Raw genomic sequence first — 19,491 nt, forward strand, 5'->3', positions numbered from 1 at the left:
TGCAGCATTATGTCTTGTCTAGGTTGCCTCATTTTATGTCAGATATGATTGATGGCGAGTTTTCTTTCATGATCAAGAAAATAAGAGTATTTTTTTGCGAAAACTATTTTAAATCAGATCAAGTAATGATTAAAGCAGTTTATTTTGGTTCCACAGCTACCCCCCGAAGACCGTCTGACGTTCCTGTCACACCACCCAAGTCTGTAAGTGAAGCAGAGCTCGCCAAGAGAAAAAATGTGAGGAAAACCAAGGGCGGCATAAAGGTAAGAGGCAGATCACATCTTGTTTTCAAAGATTATGTTGAAAGTTATTAGGTAAAGTACATATCCTTAGGAAGTGTTACGAGAGGAGGGTAACAGCCTGAGACCACTGGAGACCATGGTACCCAGGTGAAGATGTGAAAATAGTTCAGTTACTTTCTGTGTGTGTGAGAGGGGTGAATTTTACAGGAAACAAAGGGACTTTTTTGTTGCCTCATTTCACTCGATGTTTTTTGCATGATTTACATACCAAACATTACTCTTAGAGCTGACTATTAGCTCAGTTCTGCGTGTCGCGCACCTCTATCATAAACATCAGGAAAGAAAAACAAAAATGGTGAGAGATTGTATTCCCCCCCCCCCCCCCCCCCCCTTCTTGCCCATTCACCCAGGCTGGGACATTTCCTGGGTTTTACACTCCACCTGGCCTAGTGCAAATGGGTCTATGCTTTTCTACACCCCCACTTTACCTAGGTGTGGGGTTGATGTTTACTACCATGGGCGCCTTGTCCACGAGGAGAGGGGCCTTATGTTCCTCCTACCTCTCCACATTATCTGTAGATGTAAGGTATACATTATTCACACATACCTCATGTTACACCCTACCTGACCCAGAAAGAGGGCGTACATGTCTTCCCCTGCTTAACCCAAGGATAACGGATTCCCATTTACATCACAGCTACATGGTGAGTATTTAATGCTTGGTGTGTGGACATATAGTGGCGTTTATCAAGGTTTTTGAGTCACCCTTGCGCCACGCAACGGGGCGCAAGGGCAATGCAAACCCGAAGTGATTTATAAAGCCACGCTAGGCCACCTTGCGCGACCCTGCATGGCATGATAAATCTAGAGTGACGCAAGGTAGCGCAAATCGCTGTCTTGCGTTACTCTGCGGCAGGGAGGCGTTCCATGGGTGGAGCGTGGCTTATTTCCAAACATTCACTCATGGATTTTGGTGCATTCCCAAATTGACTATTAGTGTTAGACCTGGAAATGCGTCAAAATGCACTGCCTCCCCAGTTGAGGAGTAATATCTTTATTTCTCCTCATTTTTTAATCTTTCTACTTGTGTTGCATTCTGCAGCACACATAGAACAAGGAAAATGCCTCTCAGGATTGTTTATGTACAGGAAGATGTCCCTTCCTGGGAAAAAAAACAATTATGCCTACAATGCAGGCACCCTTGCAACATGACGCAAGGGTGCCTGCGTTGGGGCTAGGGAGAAAAAAAGAGTGCCAGCACTAGGAAAGGACAGGAATACACCGTATAAAGTAAAATATGGCACATGCCTGCCCTTTCTTTTTTCCGTGAAATATTGGTAAATATGCCCGTTGATGTCTGTTTATAGGGGTGTGCCTGATGGTGTGTGAGTGTTTAAATGTTTGATTAGAAACAGGTGTTTGATGGTGTGCTTGAGTGTCCTATGTTGTGCTTGGGTTCTCACATGCAAATGTGTGGGTGTCTGCGTGTGTGGGCCAATGATTAGTGTTTAAGCTTTTGATGGTGTATGTGTGGGGCAACTGATGGTAGGTGTGTAGACATCTGATGGTGTATATCAGTACTTGATTATAAGGACTGGCCAATAGGGAAATCAGGCAGCACCCGAAGGGCTGGTTTGAGAGATCAGGCTGTGGGCTAATTTTTTGACTAGTTTTGGGAGAGTTTTATGACCTGGGGTGCTGGGTTTTACTGTTGATCACTCTTATCACAAACACTGCCTACAGCAAGCACAAATGCATAGTCTCCCATACCTTGTAAAACACATACATACATATTTTTTCCTTTACAAGTTGCCCGATTTACAAATGTGGGCCTCCTTTTTTTTTTTAGCAATCTGATTCGCTAAAGGGGCCGGTTTTTAATTTGGTGCCCGGGTCTATTTTCTGACCTAGTCTGACCCTGTTTATTAAGGCAACCTGATGGATGAATGGGTGTATGAATAGAAGAGTATGGATGTCTGATGGGAGGTGTATGGAGCATTTGATGAGATGTGTCTGGGTTTTTATGGCTATATGAAGGTATGTTCCAGGACTGAATATGTACAGCTATTTGATGGCATGCTTGCGTGTCTGATGGTGTATGCATTTGGTGTGTGTGTCTAATTATATGGGATTAGGGGCCATATGTAGGTAGCATACAATTTACCACTTCTTAAATACCGAACTTTACCGATTCGGTATTTAAGAAGTGGTAACTTGTATGTAGGTAATCATTCGGTAAATATTACCGAATCGGAGAAATTCGGTAATTACCGAATCGGTATTTACCGATTCGGTAATGAGGCATACCTTCCCATTGATTCCTATGGGCCTGGAGGCCCGTAGGAATCAATGGGAAGGTATGCCTCATTACCAAATCGGTAAATACCGATTCGGTAATGGGGGGAGCACATTCAAGGGTGGCAGGGTGTCACATTGACACCCTGTTGCACCCCTGATTCCTGCATGTGTGCACATGTGGCGGACATACATGCCCTAAGGGCATGCATGTCTGCCACATAGCACTCTTTTTTCAGCAAAATATTGCTTTTTGCAATGTATTCGGTATTTAACACCAACCTATATTTGGTGTTAAATACCGAATTTCAATTCCCTCACAACACTCATTAGAGTGCTACCTACATCTCATTTCAGGATTCGGTATTTACCGAATCGGTAAAATTACCGTTTCGGTAATTTTACCGATTCGGTAAATTACCAAATCCTGAAATGTGCCCCCTACATACCAAAAGCCTAAATACCGGTCGGTAACGGGATATTTACCGAAAATCGGCCGTTACCGACCGGTATTAGGCTTCCTACATATGGCCCATAGTCTCTAATTGGCCAAAGCTGCCCATGGCCGTCTGACGGCATTAATGGATATGTGATGGGGTGCACTGTGTCCGACTGTATGTGTTGGTGTCTGATGTCGAGTGTGTGTTTCGGATGGTGGGTGTCTTGGTGTGTGCTGATGATGGCTGCATGGGTTTGGTGGGGTGTATCATGATGTGCATGAGGGCGTCGGACGGTAGGTGGGAATCCATCTGATGGGAGTCGTCTCGGTGTGCTTGTGAGGATCGGATTGTCCTTGCTCATCTAGAGAGATGTGGGCTAGTCTGTGGTCTTCTCTTGGGTGTGTGCTTTTGATGGTGTGTGTGCAATAGTAATGGTCTGCTGAGTCTGTGGACATATGATGTGATTGGGAGCGTGGCGGTAGGCTTGCTGGCGGCTCATGGTGGATGGGTATTCATGTAACGGTGTGTTTATTATGTTCCCAGCGGGGTGATTTAGGTTTTCAGTCGTCCATCCTCGAACGTTTGCTATTTGGTCAGATTAGACGATGCAATTTCTTATTCTACAAACATAAAATCAAGGCATGTCTACATCCACTCCACCATTTCTATGTTTACATACACCTTGAAAGCAATTTTAAAACCAGTCACTAATGAAAATAAACTGCGTTGCAAATCAGACAGCAAAGTTATATTTGAATTCTTTTGCTGCGAATGTGCAATTGGACACCAGAAATGCTCAGGATTCTACAGTTTCCAGGCCTTTGTTCCTCTGCATTAACCGAATGCCATGCTTCGTCTCCCAGTGCCCAGCCCAACAAAGCAGTAACCAGAGGAGAATAGGAAATGCACCTTGTTCACACACCTGCTGCGTGCATAGTACAAATCCAATACCACAGTAGGTGTTCACACATTCCTTTCTGTTCAACAAAAGTGGAGGGAAGGCTACCATACTCATCTCAGGGTTATACAGCAAGAACACAATTATACCTCCTAGATGAACAGTTTGTCTATCTTCTTGGAGTGTTATTGTTACGACATGCATTGCGAAGGTGACATTATTCAACAGTAAGCCACGAATCAATGTAAATATCGAGGTATGTGCACACGTTTCCTTCAGGCAGTCAGCTGATGTGACGTGCTTGCCAGCTGTCACATTAGTCACACCCAATTGTTCTATTTATTCATAAGTCTAAGAGTCCATAGCTTCAGGCTCTGCTTCTAGACAATTGAGAGACAAGGGAGACTTCCTAAACCGAAAGAACGTACTTCTATCCATCTGTCGCCGGGTCTGCCAGACTGGCAGAGAGCTGCCTCAGTCACCGCTTTCAGCGTAACAAAGGGGGGGGGGGAGTGTCCTAGTAAGCATTTCCTTGAACCGGAAGCAGGAAGAACAGTACCTCAGCAGAACCTGAATGGACCCCCAGTGCAAGCAGTTATATAAATATGCCCTATCCCATGTTTACCATCCACAACCACCATTCACCCCCCATCAGTGCCTCCCATTCATATACGTTGATTGACCAAACTGGACGTGTAAATAGGAGGAGACTGGATATCCTTGGTGCGACTGGGGTTGACGTCTGCACCACTGCTCCCCTGAAAGTTCTGGACCTGTGGGAAGACCCAATTCCCTGGAGTTTCTTTCCTGGGGGGAGCTGGGAAAATCAGAGGAACTTTGCTGTTTATTCATCGGTCCAGTAGAATACACCACTTTGCTGGGGAGCCACAAACCTGTAAAGTCTGCCCACCAGTGGTGTCTCAAGGATGCAAAGTAGTCTGAAACATGTTTGTCTGCAAGCTATTCACAAATCACACAGTACGATGTCCAAACGATTGCATTCTTTCCCTGCCGCGTCACTCCATGGGCTTCAAAAGCGGCTTTTTAATTAGGCGTGAAGCTTCATGTTTCACAGGGTGCATCTTTGAAAGGCATCTGGGAGTTGCAAACTTTGGGGCATATTATCAAGCCAGGCGATAAAATTATCTCCGCTTCTAAAACGGCGATAATGGGCTTGATAATATGCTCTATGGAAATCCAATTGAAGCCCATGTTAGATGTGAAGGACATGGGCTTCAATTGGAATTACATAGAGCATATTATTAAGCCCATTATCGCCGTTTTAGCGGCAGTTTATCGCCTGGCTTGATAATATGCCCCCTTGTTTTTAGGGGGTGACGGAGTTTGCTACTGTATAGCTCACTGCAGTGGTATGATGTTAATAAGGCTAGTTACGGCACCCACCTTATGGATCAGCCACCAGGGGACAGTAAAGCTCTCTGTATTTTAAGGGGGAGCTGCAAATCTGACAACTTAGCTTGAAGAGGTGCGGGGAGTGAACACAACAGAAAAATATGCCTTTTTTTTTCTAGTGGTACTAACCATTTGCGTACTACTCCAGAATTGCTTAATACTGACATCACGCTGCCTCTTTCGGTACATAGTACTTATGTGCTTTAAGCTCAGTTGTATGACCGCTGCTGAAGGGCTCTTTAAAGTCATGAAAGCTAGCAACCAAAAACATGTTGCCTTATTAATGACTTTATCCTTTCAACATTGATGCATTGTGCTGCCTAATATGCATTCATTAATATAAATCCAGATGTTGAAACTTATAATTGCCCTATTTTTCTCATTGCCCATTTTAGGAAAGAATCTCTGCTCGGTAAATTTCAACAGGGTAATATATCCCTTTCTTTTTAGGTCTCGCCTGAGACAGCGCTTTAGCTGGCGAGACTTATAGTAAGCACTTTTGGAAGTGCAAACGAGTGCTTTCAGGCCGCCAACTACTGTGCATGTGTGCCGGGCGCGCGCACCATTTGGCAGCCTGAAAGCACTCGTCTTTCACTTTCGCCTGTCACACAGCCGATCACTTACATTTCGAGGGCGCTTTGATGTTTTCAGTGAGCCGCGCGGCCACTGAGGACATCAAAGCGCCCGTGAACACCATTTGCCACCCCCACCTCTTCAGCCAACTTACTCGCCATGTCTGCTCTGGATTCTTGTGCCTCTTTTTGTAACTCAGGAGCAGTAACATTGTCGTGGTGTCACTAGGGCTTCAAGTGGATGCTTTTTCAATATTATATACAAGCCACAGTTACTGCTAATTTATCTTATGCAACTAATAACGATTGACAAAGCCAATAGTCCTAACTTGTTGTAGGTATCATGTTACTTGTTGTGTGTAGCTGTAAACACGTAGCTACAGCCGCCCACCTAGTGCTTAATTTGTAACAAATAAGTGCTGGTGTTTTAATGAGGCAGAAGCTTTACACTTTTTTTTTATTTTGCGTAACACAGAGGACATAAACTGTAATTTAATAGTGGCTTGGCTACAGCCACTTTCCCAGTGCTTAATTTGTAACAGAGGAGGTGCCGGGGCTCTGATTAGGTGGCAACTTTACACAGCATGTTGTTTTGTTTAGCCTGCCTTACACAGAGCACACAAACCAGAAAAATGGGGAGGGGATGTTCTTTAAAGTCCACTACTGCTAACTTACGAGTTTTGAAACCAGGTTTTAATGTCTGAATATGCTTATAAGCCTGTGATTGTGGACAAATTAGTTGATATTTCTATAGACACAAACATAAATATGACCTAAAGTGGAGCTACGTTATTATTTTTATTTGTGTGTAGCTGCAAACACGTAGCTACAGCCACCCTCCTAGTGCTTAATTTGTAACAAAGGAAGTGCCGGTGTTTTGATGAGGCAGCAGCTTTACACTGTATATGTCTTTATTTAGTTTGCGTAACACAGAGCATATAAACTAAAATTCAATAGTGTCTTGGCTACAGCCACTTTCCTAGTGCTTAATTTGTAACCAAAGAGGTGCCGGGGCTTTTATCATGTTGAAGCTTTACAGAGCAGGTTTGAATGGTTAGCCTGCCTAACAGAGCACAGAAACCCTACAAATGGGGAGGACATGTTGTTTAAAGGCCAAAACTGCTACATGCCACACACTGATGCACGCCACACACTGCTGCATGCCGCTGCACACCACACACTGCTGCACGCCACACACTGATGCACGCGTAACACTGCTACACGCCACACACTGCTGCACGCCACACACTGCTGCACGCCACACACTGCTGCACGCCACACACTGCTGCACGCCACACACTGCTGCACGCCACACACTGCTGCACGCCACACACTGCTGCATGCCGCCACACACTTCTGCATGCCGCCACACACTGCTGCATGCCGCCACACACTGCTGCATGCCGCCACACACTGCTGCATGCCGCCACACACTGCTGCACGCCACACACTGCTGCACGCCACACACTGCTGCACGCCACACACTGCTGCATGCCACATACTGCTGCACGCCGCACACTGCTGCAACCGTGACAATGCTACATGCCACACACTGATGCACGCCACACACTGCTGCACGCCACACACTGCTGCATGCCGCTGCACGCCACACACTGCTGCACGCCACACACTGCTGCACGCCACACACTGATGCACGCCACACACTTCTGCACGCCACACACTGCTGCATGCCGCTGCACGCCGCACACTGCTGCACGCCGCACACTGCTGCACGCCGCACAATGCTGCACACCGCACACTGCTAAACGAAACACTGCTGCAGGCCACACACTGCAGCACGCCACACACTGCTGCACGCCACACACTGCTGCATGCCGCTGCACGTCTCACACTGCTGCACGTCTCACACTGCTGCACGCCGCACACTGCTGCACGCCGCACACTACTGCACGCCGCACACTGCTGCACGCCACACACTGCAGCACGCCACACACTGCAGCACGCCACACACTGCAGCACGCCACACACTGCTGCATGACGCTGCACGCCACACACTGCTGCCCGCCGCACACTGCTGCCCGCCGCACACTGCTGCCCGCCGCACACTGCTGCCCGCCGCACACTGCCCACATCTGCTGCACGCCGCACAATGCTGCACGCCGCACACTGCTGCACTCCCCATACTGCTTTTATGCAAGTTTATGCTACTGACATTGTAAATGACAATGCCTTTTGTTTGTTTTAAGACCAAAACATAAATAAAAGGAATTGTAATTTTACAATGCCAATAGCTCAAACTCTTATAATTGCGAGACCTATTGCATTGCAAATGCTTGTTTCTGTTGGGATCTTCTGCGATCTACCCTGTGACAAGCAAGTCTTGTGTCTGCCTTGGTTTTGCTTCAAAGAAGATGCCTGCATGAGGCCTATGTGCCGGTCAGGTGATGCATCTGCAGTGTTGCTGTAGGCAAAATGCGGATGAATAGGCGCATGAAAATGTAGGCTACTTGACATTGCACATCTATTTCTGAATCCTTCAGATGAAAGCTGGGCATTAAGAGCACGTTTTAATAGACCATGAAAACCCCCAGCATTACACATTGCACAAATTGGGGATGAATCGCTTCTTGACCTTTTCTTGGTGTATTTAGCTAGGAACCGGAGATATTTTTCTTATACATTTTTGTGCTGCATGTAGAGACCGAAACCAATACTCCACTAATATCATTTTTGTTTTTTCCTTGCACTGATCTCGTAAATCTGCATTTAACATGCTCCATCAAAAGCAAAGATTGGAATGGACCATGCCCACAAAGATTGAAACGGACCATGCCCTGAGTAGTGGGCCCTAGAAGCTTTTTAAACCCTGCATCCCCCTCCCACAATCTCGCTCCTGCTACATTATCTATTCTAGATCAAAGACGAGTTTTCATCCATATTTTGGCTTCCCTTTTTTGGCTGTACATTTATTGTTGAGCTAGCTATGCCATTTGCAGCAAGTTAATCGGACTCTGTACTAAATTATAGGGATTATTTAATCTGCATCTTGAAACTTTGTCGGTGTTCTAAAAATCTGTACTGCAGATAAGACCGCAGTGTGGTAGTACCTAAAATGTTGCTGTCTCCAGTTGAAGAAAAAGGTAAAACGTTGAACAGTGCTTAAACCTCGATGGTGGTAACACCCTATTCCTTAGCATCCCAGACTCTACACTGTCCCCTCACACCCCCTGTAGGGCATCCTATATGCTGCAGCATGTCTCACCCAGGTCTGGAAGAAATACGATCACATCACCCTGTCCAGAGGGAACTCAATTGGTTCCCCATGCTGGCCTGCCCCATCTTCAAAATTGGCTGCATCGTTTGCAAGATAAGGTGGGTGCTGGTCATAATGGCTTTGAAGACAAGCTCGCCATCCCTGGGCACAACCTCAGCTAAATCACCTTCACACTGCAGCCGCAGAAGTGCTTAAAAAAAAAAAAAAAAAAAAATGGCAGCAGGCTTTTCCATTTATGTAACTAGGATCTGGGACAACCTCCCTGTATTCACAAAGACTACTATAATACTCGGCCAATTTAGGAAACAGTTGAACACACACACACCCCTTTAAAGAACACTACATCACAATGCAGCAATAATGAAATAACCAAGTTCCTCTTGTGCACTGTGTATTTTCCTTTGACCCTATACAGCGCCCTATACAGCTAGGTTCCCACTATTTGAATACCACATACATTAATATACAATTATTCATGATAAGAATACACTTCTGCAATGTAATGCCGAGTTCTCAAATTATCTTGTTTTAAATTCTTACTTCTAATGATGTGATTGCGGAGGAGTTGTGGGCTTCCCAATCAATGTAGAAGCCAAATGATAAATCTGAATAATGTTTCTTAGGTCGTGGCATTCTTCTCTTGAGCCAATTTATTGCTGCTACTTCCTGTCTATCCCCTTAGGTTGACATCTCTGCTGGGCTCTGCCAACTCTTTCTTGCAGAAATAAGCACATCTTTCCCTCTTGCTGCTTTTTTTCTCTCCAATTTAGTGATTCTCGGGCTGCATTGGAACTTTGATCTAGTCTTTCCTCTGTTTCATCGTCCACATCTGTAATTGTATCACTGGTGCCTTCTCCAGCCAAACATATAGGGGTAAAATTTGTTTCAAGTTCTACAGTCCCTCACTTTCAGTTTGGTTATCGGGCAGATCATTACTTAGTCCTACCTTTATTCTTTGTAGCACAATTTTTGTCATGTTCCCCATGTTGTGTGGTTTTTGGGCCGAGGACTTTTCTATTCTTTGGTAGTTTGTGTCCCTTTTAGTGGTCCTAGAAATGTCCATGCTTTGGTGAAGTTAGAATTAATCGGCTGTACCTTTTTAAAAAGACGAACAGTAAAAGAGGTAGTGAATGACAGCACCCAAATACTACCGATTACTGCAGGCTAAATACCCACTGAAATGGAAAACAAAGCACAACACGCGTCACCTCAGCTTGTACTCATTAGGGAACCTTAGTTAGCAGTTTGATATAGACCATTTTTGTGGGGCCAAAGATGATTTGTATATTGTTGATCCTCTTCTTTAATTGGGAGCTGAGTGAAAAAACAGAATGTGCCCAGAGTCATTTATGCCCAACTGAATTATGCATTCCATCGGTCACTTTTGTGCTAAACTCATCCTTTTGAAACTATCTAAGACTATTATGTTTGAAGTGCATTTTAATCCATTCCATTAGGTTTCTTTTAAAAATCCTGATGCACATCTCGCTGTAATACATTTACTAAAGTGTCATTTAATAATAAAAAAAAATCTGGAAGGATACACTTTAATATTGGGGTGTGAAAAATGGTAAGAATAAGTCATCTTGGGGTCCTATTGGATTTGCTAATGGGTTTGAGCCGTGATGCACAGCATCGCCGATGCTGTACAGAATGGCTAAAGAATTTAATAAAATGCTCAAACTTTTGAAATGGTTGCAGCGTTATTTTGTAGGTGTGTGCATGCAGTCATTGGTTTCCTTATTTTTAGAGGAGGGGTGCATAATGAACAAGCATTGGCATAGTCAATAGGTCTTGCCTTTGGGACCTTATAAGTGTTTAGCCATGCAACAGTTGATGTTGTTTCACCAAGGATATTGTGCTGCATAACTAAATACTTATAAGGTCCCAAAGGCAAGGCCTATTGGCTATGCCTATGCTTGTTCCAGTCTCTTCCAGATTCTGATAAGCAGGAGAATACAGTTCCAGGTTCATAAACCTCATCATCGCTGTCACTGGTAATAGGGACAACTGGACCTTTTGCTTGCCCTTCCGCAGTGTCAGAAACACTGGCTCCATCGTTGGCTCCCTCCGGTATCAATCCCTAATCCATTACTTTAGATTTCGTTCTTTTTTTTTGTAAGGGTTGAAATCTGCCATTCTTTTTTTCTGGGTTTTCTCTACCAACCATGAGCATTGGCGTTGTTTGGTGAGGTCTATGCCTTTATGTTTATTGCTCTCTAATTTTTTATTGATGGTTTCATGGACCGACTCCATCATTTTGTTTATTGCCCTATTAACTATTTCCTCTAGCTTCCTCTCTATACTGTCCTTTGGTTGTCCTTCAGACATTCTTGCTGCATTATCTAAAGCAGTTAAAGTAGGTAAATTAAGTTCAAGTGTTGGTTTTCTGTTGAATAATGAGGTGTCACTAGGAGGGCAATCTTGCTTTAGACGCGATGACTGTAACTGTGTGGTTAACAGCCAACCGTCTTTTCGAAAGTTAATGCCCAAACGTATAAAATGGTCGAGAGGTCAATGGATTTTGTCAATTCCCAAACTCTGCAGCTGGTGGTCCACATGTGCGTAAAGCGCCGCCATGTGCCGTTCCTCTAAGAGGATTCTCACTCGGTACACCGTCTGCCAGAAGTTGCTGCACCGAGTAAATTGCCTTTGCAGCAAAGAGGCTTAGGGAGTGTTTACATTGTTTTCGGTCCAGTCATGTTTGGTCTGCAACCGGACTGGTTCGTAAGAGATTGAGGAGGAGCGCGGTCAGGAGTCATGCGTCCCTCTCTTCTCAGGTATTTCAGCTCCGAGGTTGGTTCAGGAGGTCACCTGGTCGAGAACAGGAGCTCACGCGTACCTCCGCTCCTAGAGTCTGTCGGGCGCTGGCCACACGTATTGGAAGTTACACGCGAGCCAACTCCGCTTCCAGTGCATTTTTTTAAGTGACCATCCAACCACCTCCCTCAGAAAGAGCCGCGATTAGTAAGTTGAGCTAAATACCATTTCTAAATGTGTAAAATACGTCTGTACAGTTTGACGTGATGGTCTTAATTATTTTTATTATGGAGCGGTAGCAGTTCATGAGAATACTATGGGCTCATGGTAGAGCAGCCTTAAACGCACCCCTATTTACGCATCAATAACAATCATGTTCCTTAATGAGTTAGAGAAAGGCAATGTATCTATTGAAATATAGAGTAAGGATATTAAAAGAGAGGGTACTTATCTTGTGAGCGGCAGCAACAAAAGAAGGAAGATGGCTGCATGTTACTGTGTTATATACTGGACTAGAATGTTTTAAAGTTCTGAATTCTCTCTATTGCTGCTGTGAGTGGGCAACAAAAGGAGATTTGCATAATGTTAGCATCCGTGTCATGTTTAAACAAAATCCACTAAACCACTGCACAGTATAGACAGAGAAATAAAGCATAAACAAATCAATCTGAGTTATTGCACCAGCTTAAAACAGTCCCTAAAGAACAAGTTACTTACCTTCGGTAACGATGTATCTGTAAGAAACATTAGTTAGTTAGATTCCTCACCTTAGAATACCCCCAGGCGTCAGGGTGGATCCGGAAAGATTTTTCGCCAGCAATACCCCTTGCGCGTCGCTAGGCGTCGTCTGCGGCTCTGCGTCTGTCGGCATCGGAATGACGTCGTTGGAGTTCTTAGACGCCGCCCTCGCGCGCTGACGTCAGTTCTTGTACGTAGCTTTCCGCACCAGGAACGCAAAGCCATGCAAGAGACCGACACTAGTGCCCAAAAAGTCTAGGGGCCTGAAAAGGATAACCTTAACCCTAGATGTTGGTTCGCAGAACGGGGAGGATGGGTGGGTCGGTGAGGAATCTAACTAATGTTTCTTACAGATACATCGTTACCGAAGGTAAGTAACTTGTTCATCTGAAAGAAACACGTTAGTTAGATTCCTCACCTTAGAATAGATACCCCAGCAATACCAACCCCGGTGGTGGGTCTGCGAATCAAGATCACACCAGAAAGTCCTGGAGAACAGAACGGCCAAAGAAGCCGTCTCTCCGGACTTGGCTGTCCAGGCAATAATGCTTGGCAAATGTGTGCAGCGAGGCCCACGTTGCTGCCTGACAGATGTCCTGCAAGGGGACTCCGCGACCCAAGGCCGTCGTCGCCACCGTGGCCCGAGTGGAATGGGCCCTCAACACAACATGGGGTTCCTTTTTAGCTAAGGAGTAACAAGCTTTGATGCACAAAACGACACACGAGAGATGGTTCGCTTGTGCACCGCCCGCCCCTTCTTAGCGCCCACGTAGCCAACGAAGAGTTGGTTGTCCACCCGGAACTGTTTTGTGCGGATAGAAGGAAAGCGCACGTTTTGGGTCCAGACGGTGGAGCCGCTCTTTCGAGGGATGCGGAGGCGGAAAGAAGGTGGGCAGCGTAACAGACTGCCCGATGTGAAAGGCAGTCACAACCTTAGGAAGGAAGGGCGAGTGCGGAGCACAACCCTGTCCGGATGAATAGAAAGGAGGCTTAGAAGAGAGACTAGAGCTCACTCACCCTTTTAGCAGAGGTGATGGCTACCAGGAAAGCAGTCTTAAGCGTCAAGAGACGAAGAGGACAATTATGAAGTGGTTCAAAGGGAGCGCATATCAGATAAGTCAAAACAAGATTCAAATCCCACTGAGGCATTACGAAAGGGACAGGAGGAAACATGTGAGTAATGCCCTTAAGGAACCGAGAAACAACAGCGGATTTGAAGAGAGAGAAGACTGATCAGGAAGCCGAAGGAAGGCAGAGAGAGCAGAAAGATAACTTTTAAGAGTGCCAAGAGCAGAGCCCTGCAGGGCCAAAGAAAGAAGGAAGAGGAGGGCCAAAGAAAGAAGGAAGAGGAGAACCTCAGAAAGAGGGGCAGAAAGGGGATCTACAGCCTTTGCTGTGCACCATGCCACAAATTTGTTCCACCTACAGGCGTATACCGTTTTGGTGGAGGGATGCCTGGCTGCCAGAATCACATCGCAGACTTCAGGAGGCAAGTCAAATGGCATCAACTGTCGCTGCTCAATCTCTACGCATGAAGGTGGAGACTGGACAGGTTCGGGTGGAGGACCGTCCCCTGCTGCTGCGACAGAAGGTCCTCCTGAAGAGGCAGTCGTATCGGGGGATCGATTGACAGACTGAGTAGCTCAGGATACCAGTACCTTCGTGCCCAATCCGGAGCCACCAAGATGACTTGGGCCCGGTCACGCCTGATCTTCTTCAGCCCTCTGGGCAGAAGTGGTATAGGCGGAAAGGCGTACAACAGACCGCAACTCCACTCACGACGAAAAGCGTCCCCGAGCGAGTGCCGCCTTGGACACTCCAACGCACAGAACTGCTGACATTGCGTGTTCTCTTCGGTGGCGAATAGATCTAACCAAGTCTCTCCCCACTGCCGAAAGAGGCCTTGCGCCACGTCCGAGTTGAGACGCCATTCGTGATCCATCATGCACCGGCGGCTGAGTTCGTCTGCTCTGGCGTTCAGAGAGCCCGCCAGATGTTGAACCACCAGGGTAATGCCCTGATGTTCCAGCCATGTCCAGAGGTGCAGAGCCTCCTGACAAAGGGTCCACAACCCCACCCCGCCCTGTTTGTTGCAATACCACATAGCGGTGGTGTCCGTGAACACCTGCGCCACACTTCCCTGGACAACGGGAAGGCATGCCTTCAGTGCAAGTCAGATCGCTCTCAGCTCCAAAAGGTTGATATGGAGCCGAGACTCCACCGCAGACCAGAGTCCTCTGATCTCCGCCTCCCCCATGTGGCCCCCCCATCCCAGGAGGTACGCATCCGTCACCACTATGTGCTCAGGGTGGGGTAGGGAGAGGGATCTGCCGCTGACCCAATCGCGGTTCGTGAGCCACCACTGCAACTGTTTTGCAGTGCCCTCTGAGATCAAGACATGGTCGAACAGGTTGCCCCAATGCTGGGCCCACTGAAACTTCATGTCCCACTGCAGAGCCCGCATTCGCCACCTGGCGTGATGCACTAACAGGATGCAGGAGGCCATCAGACCCAGAAGCCGCAGCACCAACCTGACCGAAACCCAGGATAGAGGCTGAAAGATGGGAATCAGAGCCTGAATATCCCGGACCTGCTGCTCCGGAGGATAAGCCCGGAACTGCGCCGAGTCCAGAACCGCCCGATGAAAAAGAGCTTCTGGGAGGGACTCAGATGCGACTTCGGCACGTTGATGGAGAACCCCAGCAAATGCAGGTGGTCGGCCATAGTCTGGAGGTGGGAGACAACCTGCTGGGGCGAGCCCGCCTTCAACAGCCAATTATCGAGATAGGGGAAGACTGGAACACCTGATCTGCACAGATGAGCTGCGACCACCGCCATCACTTTCGTGAACACCCGAGGGGCACTGGTGAGGCCGAAGGGGAGCACCGTGAACTGGAAATGCTCCTGACCCACCGTGAACCGCAGATAACGCCGGTGGGCCGGCAGGACGGGAATGTGAAAATAAGGGTCCTGCAAGTCCAACGCTACCATCCAGTCTCCTGCATCCAGGGCAGCCAGAACCTGAGCTAGGGTAAGCATCTTGAACCTCTCCTTCCGGAGGAAGGCGTTGACGCTCCTGAGGTCCAAGATAGGGCATAGGCCCCCTTTGCCCTTCTTGGGAACCAGAAAGTAGTGGGAATAACAACCATGACCTACTTCTGGACCAGAAACGCACTCGACGGCCCCCTTGGCCAAGAGGGCTGCAACTTCCTCCCGTAGAAGATTCAAGTGATCCCCCGTACTGCGGTGGCATGGCTGGAGGGGTCGTCTCGAAGGGGAGGGAGTAGCCCCTTCGGACGATTTGCAGCACCCACCTGTCCGACATGATGGAACGCCAGTGGAGCAGGTGATGGCGAACTCTGCCGCCCACTGGCGTGGAATGGGCGGAGGAGGCGTCGTGAGGTCGACTGGCACCGACTGAGATACAGGACTGGATCCAACGGGGACCTGCGGCGTCGGGACTGAAGTAGACGACGGCGCCAGAGCCGCTGGCTCGCTAGGTCGCCCAGTCAAGCCCACGGGGCCCGAAGGCGCGCCGGCAGGCGTCAGCAGCGGAGCCAGGCCCATCATAGCCGAGAGGAAGGCACTGATCTCCCCCGGAGTCGTGTCAGTCCCATGATCCGGAGGGTATGGGGACGGACGCGGCTCCTGCGGCTCCGATGGAGCCGCGAGGTGGTACCACAAGGACCCTCGACCGAGTCGCTCGACCGGCGAGGGGAGTCCGAAGAGCGATGTCGCTTCTTGGACTTCTTAGCATGCTTCGACTTACCCGAAGACCCCGACGAGCGGTGGTGGTGGCTGCGGCTCCGCGACCGGTCCTTCGATCTCCTCCTGGACTGGACCGAGTGTCGGAGCTCGAGAAGCTTACGGGAACGCTCCCGCCTAGCCTTTGAGGTCAAGGCCTGGCAGTCGATGCACGACTCCGCATCGTGGTCGGCCCCCAGGCAGTAAAGGCACCGGCGGTGGTGGTAGTCCGTCCACGACATCAGTCGATGACAGGAGTCACACGCTTTAAACCCGGGCATCCTACCGGCACCAGTTCGAATCGAGTAGACAAAAGAGTCCAAAAAGTTTTAGTCAAAAAGTGACTAAAGGGGTAAGCTCTTCCCGGATCGGCGCTGTCTGGCGCGGAAAAAAGAACTGTCAGCGCGCGAGGGCAGCGTCTAAGTACTCCGACGACATCATTCCGGTGCACGACGCCGACGACGGACGCGGAGCCGCAGACGACGCCTAACGACGCGCAAGGGGTATTGCTGATAAAATCTTTCCAGATCCAGCCTGACGCCTGGGGATATTCTAAGGTGAGGAATCTAACTAACGTGTTTCTTTCAGATCTCAGTGCTCTATGTCATTTAATAACACTTATTCCAACTTCTCTTTGTCTCAGTCCTAATCAGATGAGACAGAGTTCCTGCCCAAAGCGGCAACCACGTTTCACCTCAAATTCTTTGCACTTTTTCAGACATCCTCCATTCTGTCATACAAATGATGTTCACTCTCTCCCCGCCACAAGAATAACAATTTGAGGGCAAAATTAGCAGTAAAGCTTTCCCATACTACTGCAGATGAAGGGCTAAAAACCTCCTGGAACACCTTTGATTTAATCAAACATGAATACAAAGGCAGTTGACTAAAAATATCTGTCAGTGCCTTGAAAAAGCTCCCGGAGCAAAGTAAGTGTTGACTGTCCATTGTTGTACAGATTTTACATTACAAACCACTGTGATTTCTTTTATTATTTTTTTCTAGAGTGCAAGATTGCTACCAAAATATAATTGCTCATAACACACTAAGGCCCAGATTTACTAAAATTTTAGAACGCAGTGCAGTAGCCAAAAATGCTGCGTTGCGCAAGGAAAGAGCAGGAGAGTGCCATATTTTCCGAAATATGGCACTCTCCTTCCTTCTCCTTAACACCAGAGGTGAAATTTAATGCTGTGAGCCACAAATACACCTTTGCACCATAGTGCATAGTGCTAGGTGAATCTAGCATAGGTTTTGTACAGGAAGGATACCATTCCAGTACAAAATACTATGCTTAGACTAACTTTAGAACTTTTTCCACTTTGTATGCATGCTATACAGCCCCATTAAAAATTAATGGGGTAACCCAGTATTTCACAGAACCTGGGTCACAGAACCTGGGGGACTAGAACAGGATGTAATAAGGGTTGGTTCTGTCGAGCAAGGCAATTTTTCTTTAAGCTTTTTTTTGGTCCTCGCCACTAGAAAAACAATCAATCAATGATATAAATTCCACGTTGTATACCATACACACACAAAAGCACACGGAGACTGATGCTATAAATTAAAAAAAGTGTACGATATATTATCAGTCATATATCGTGTAGCATACTACATATACAAATATATACAGGCACAAGACAGTTCAACACATTATGTCATTACACACATAGAAAAATGTCATGTAGCCAACATAAACCAACATTTAACATTTACAATACACATTGAAAATGTGAGAAAAATCCCTAGGCATCTGTAATAACTTAGCAGGTAAATTAACACATATAGCCTTATTATTGGGCAACGATTTGCAAAGTGCTAGTTCGGAATGTCCAATCTGTACATCGACATTTCAACCCCTATTCAAAGAGTGTAAATGAAAAACATCTCCATGGGTCTTCTTCAGGACTATCAAACAGGACTCCGACAGCGAGAGTAGACGGATGCGGAAGCACAGTCTCTTAAAGAAATACGAGATTGCAAGAAAAAGAAAAGCTTTCGTGGATATTTCCTAGCCCTTGAAGTTAGACAAGGAATCATATACTATCGGAGGCTCTACAGGAGAGTCTGACACATTTTGGATTGCCACATGGGTACCAATGGAGGATCTACAGAATCTTTTAGGAGCCATCCAATCCTTTTAGCAATTACAAGGCTATAAAGGCTGTCTTGAAATATATCCTTAGTCTTGAAGACGACCCATGGAGATGTTTTTTCATTTAAACTCTTTGAATATGGGTCAAAACGTCAACATACACATTGGACATACTGTACTAGCACTTCGCAAATCGTTGCCCAATAATAAACCCAATGCTAAACGTTTCCAGTCTGTTCATGGTTAATATTCAAAGAACGTCGAAGTATCCATCAGAAATGTTCTTTTCCTGTACATAGTCATTTGTAATTTTTTTTTACATCTGTCTAAAGCACTCTGACAGACAATAACGTGGTTGCAGTATACAAAACAAGCATAGCAGAAATACCATCATGTTCCTTTTGACTGTTGACATCACAGGTTTGACTGCTTGTCCCACCCTTGGCACTCAAGAGCATCCGAGTTGTGAGGAGTTCAGAGATGGCCACAGAGTGTAAACTATTGTATACATGGCTCTTAAAACCCTGATTACTTCCCTTTAATGCAAACGTCTGTGACTTGAGAGACCTGGGTAGCAAGCAAAGTGTCATTGATAAGGACAAGTCAAGTGCAGCAGCTGTCACAACAGTCTTTACTTCGGTCTCCTCAGATCTAGGATAAATATCTCTTGCTACATCAACAAACTTAAATAAGCTGTGTGGATGGACACATTGAATCGGCAAATCAGATAGTGTTGAGTGCTGGCTATCACTACTGTTGCTTTAAGATTAGTGAAAGTCTGAAAGAGGGACATTAAGATGGAAATAGTCTTCCTTTCTAATGGGTAATAGTGGGGGTTACTAACATTCTTATTACTCACGTGCTGCCAGGTAAGAAGAGCTGTTAATTAGTCTTTGCCTACTCCAGCGGCCGTATCTACAGCTCTAGCACACAACTGTTGTTTGGGCTATGTATAGCAATTCATGCTGTCTGAGCAGAGATTATTAACAATATATAACAATCTCGGCTGAGGGGGAATAACAAGTGCATTGATTCAGAGTGACAAATACACGTTAATAT

At 46.6% G+C, this 19,491-nt stretch overlaps 1 protein-coding gene across 7 annotated transcripts in view; it reads left to right on the forward strand.

The window, feature by feature from the left end:
- MCF2L2 (MCF.2 cell line derived transforming sequence-like 2) overlaps positions 1-19,491 on the forward strand; it is a 2,345,299-nt gene that overhangs the window by 1,080,231 nt on the left and 1,245,577 nt on the right. For all 7 annotated transcript variants that reach the window (XM_085635348.1, XM_085635350.1, XM_085635347.1 and 4 more), the window contains exon 14: positions 157-263. In XM_085635348.1, coding sequence (XP_085491474.1) covers positions 157-263 — 107 coding nt within the window. The remainder of the gene's footprint in view (positions 1-156; positions 264-19,491) is intronic.

Source organism: Triturus cristatus, chromosome 11 (genome assembly GCF_964204655.1).
Source record: "Triturus cristatus chromosome 11, aTriCri1.1, whole genome shotgun sequence".
Classification (NCBI taxonomy): domain Eukaryota; kingdom Metazoa; phylum Chordata; class Amphibia; order Caudata; family Salamandridae; genus Triturus; species Triturus cristatus.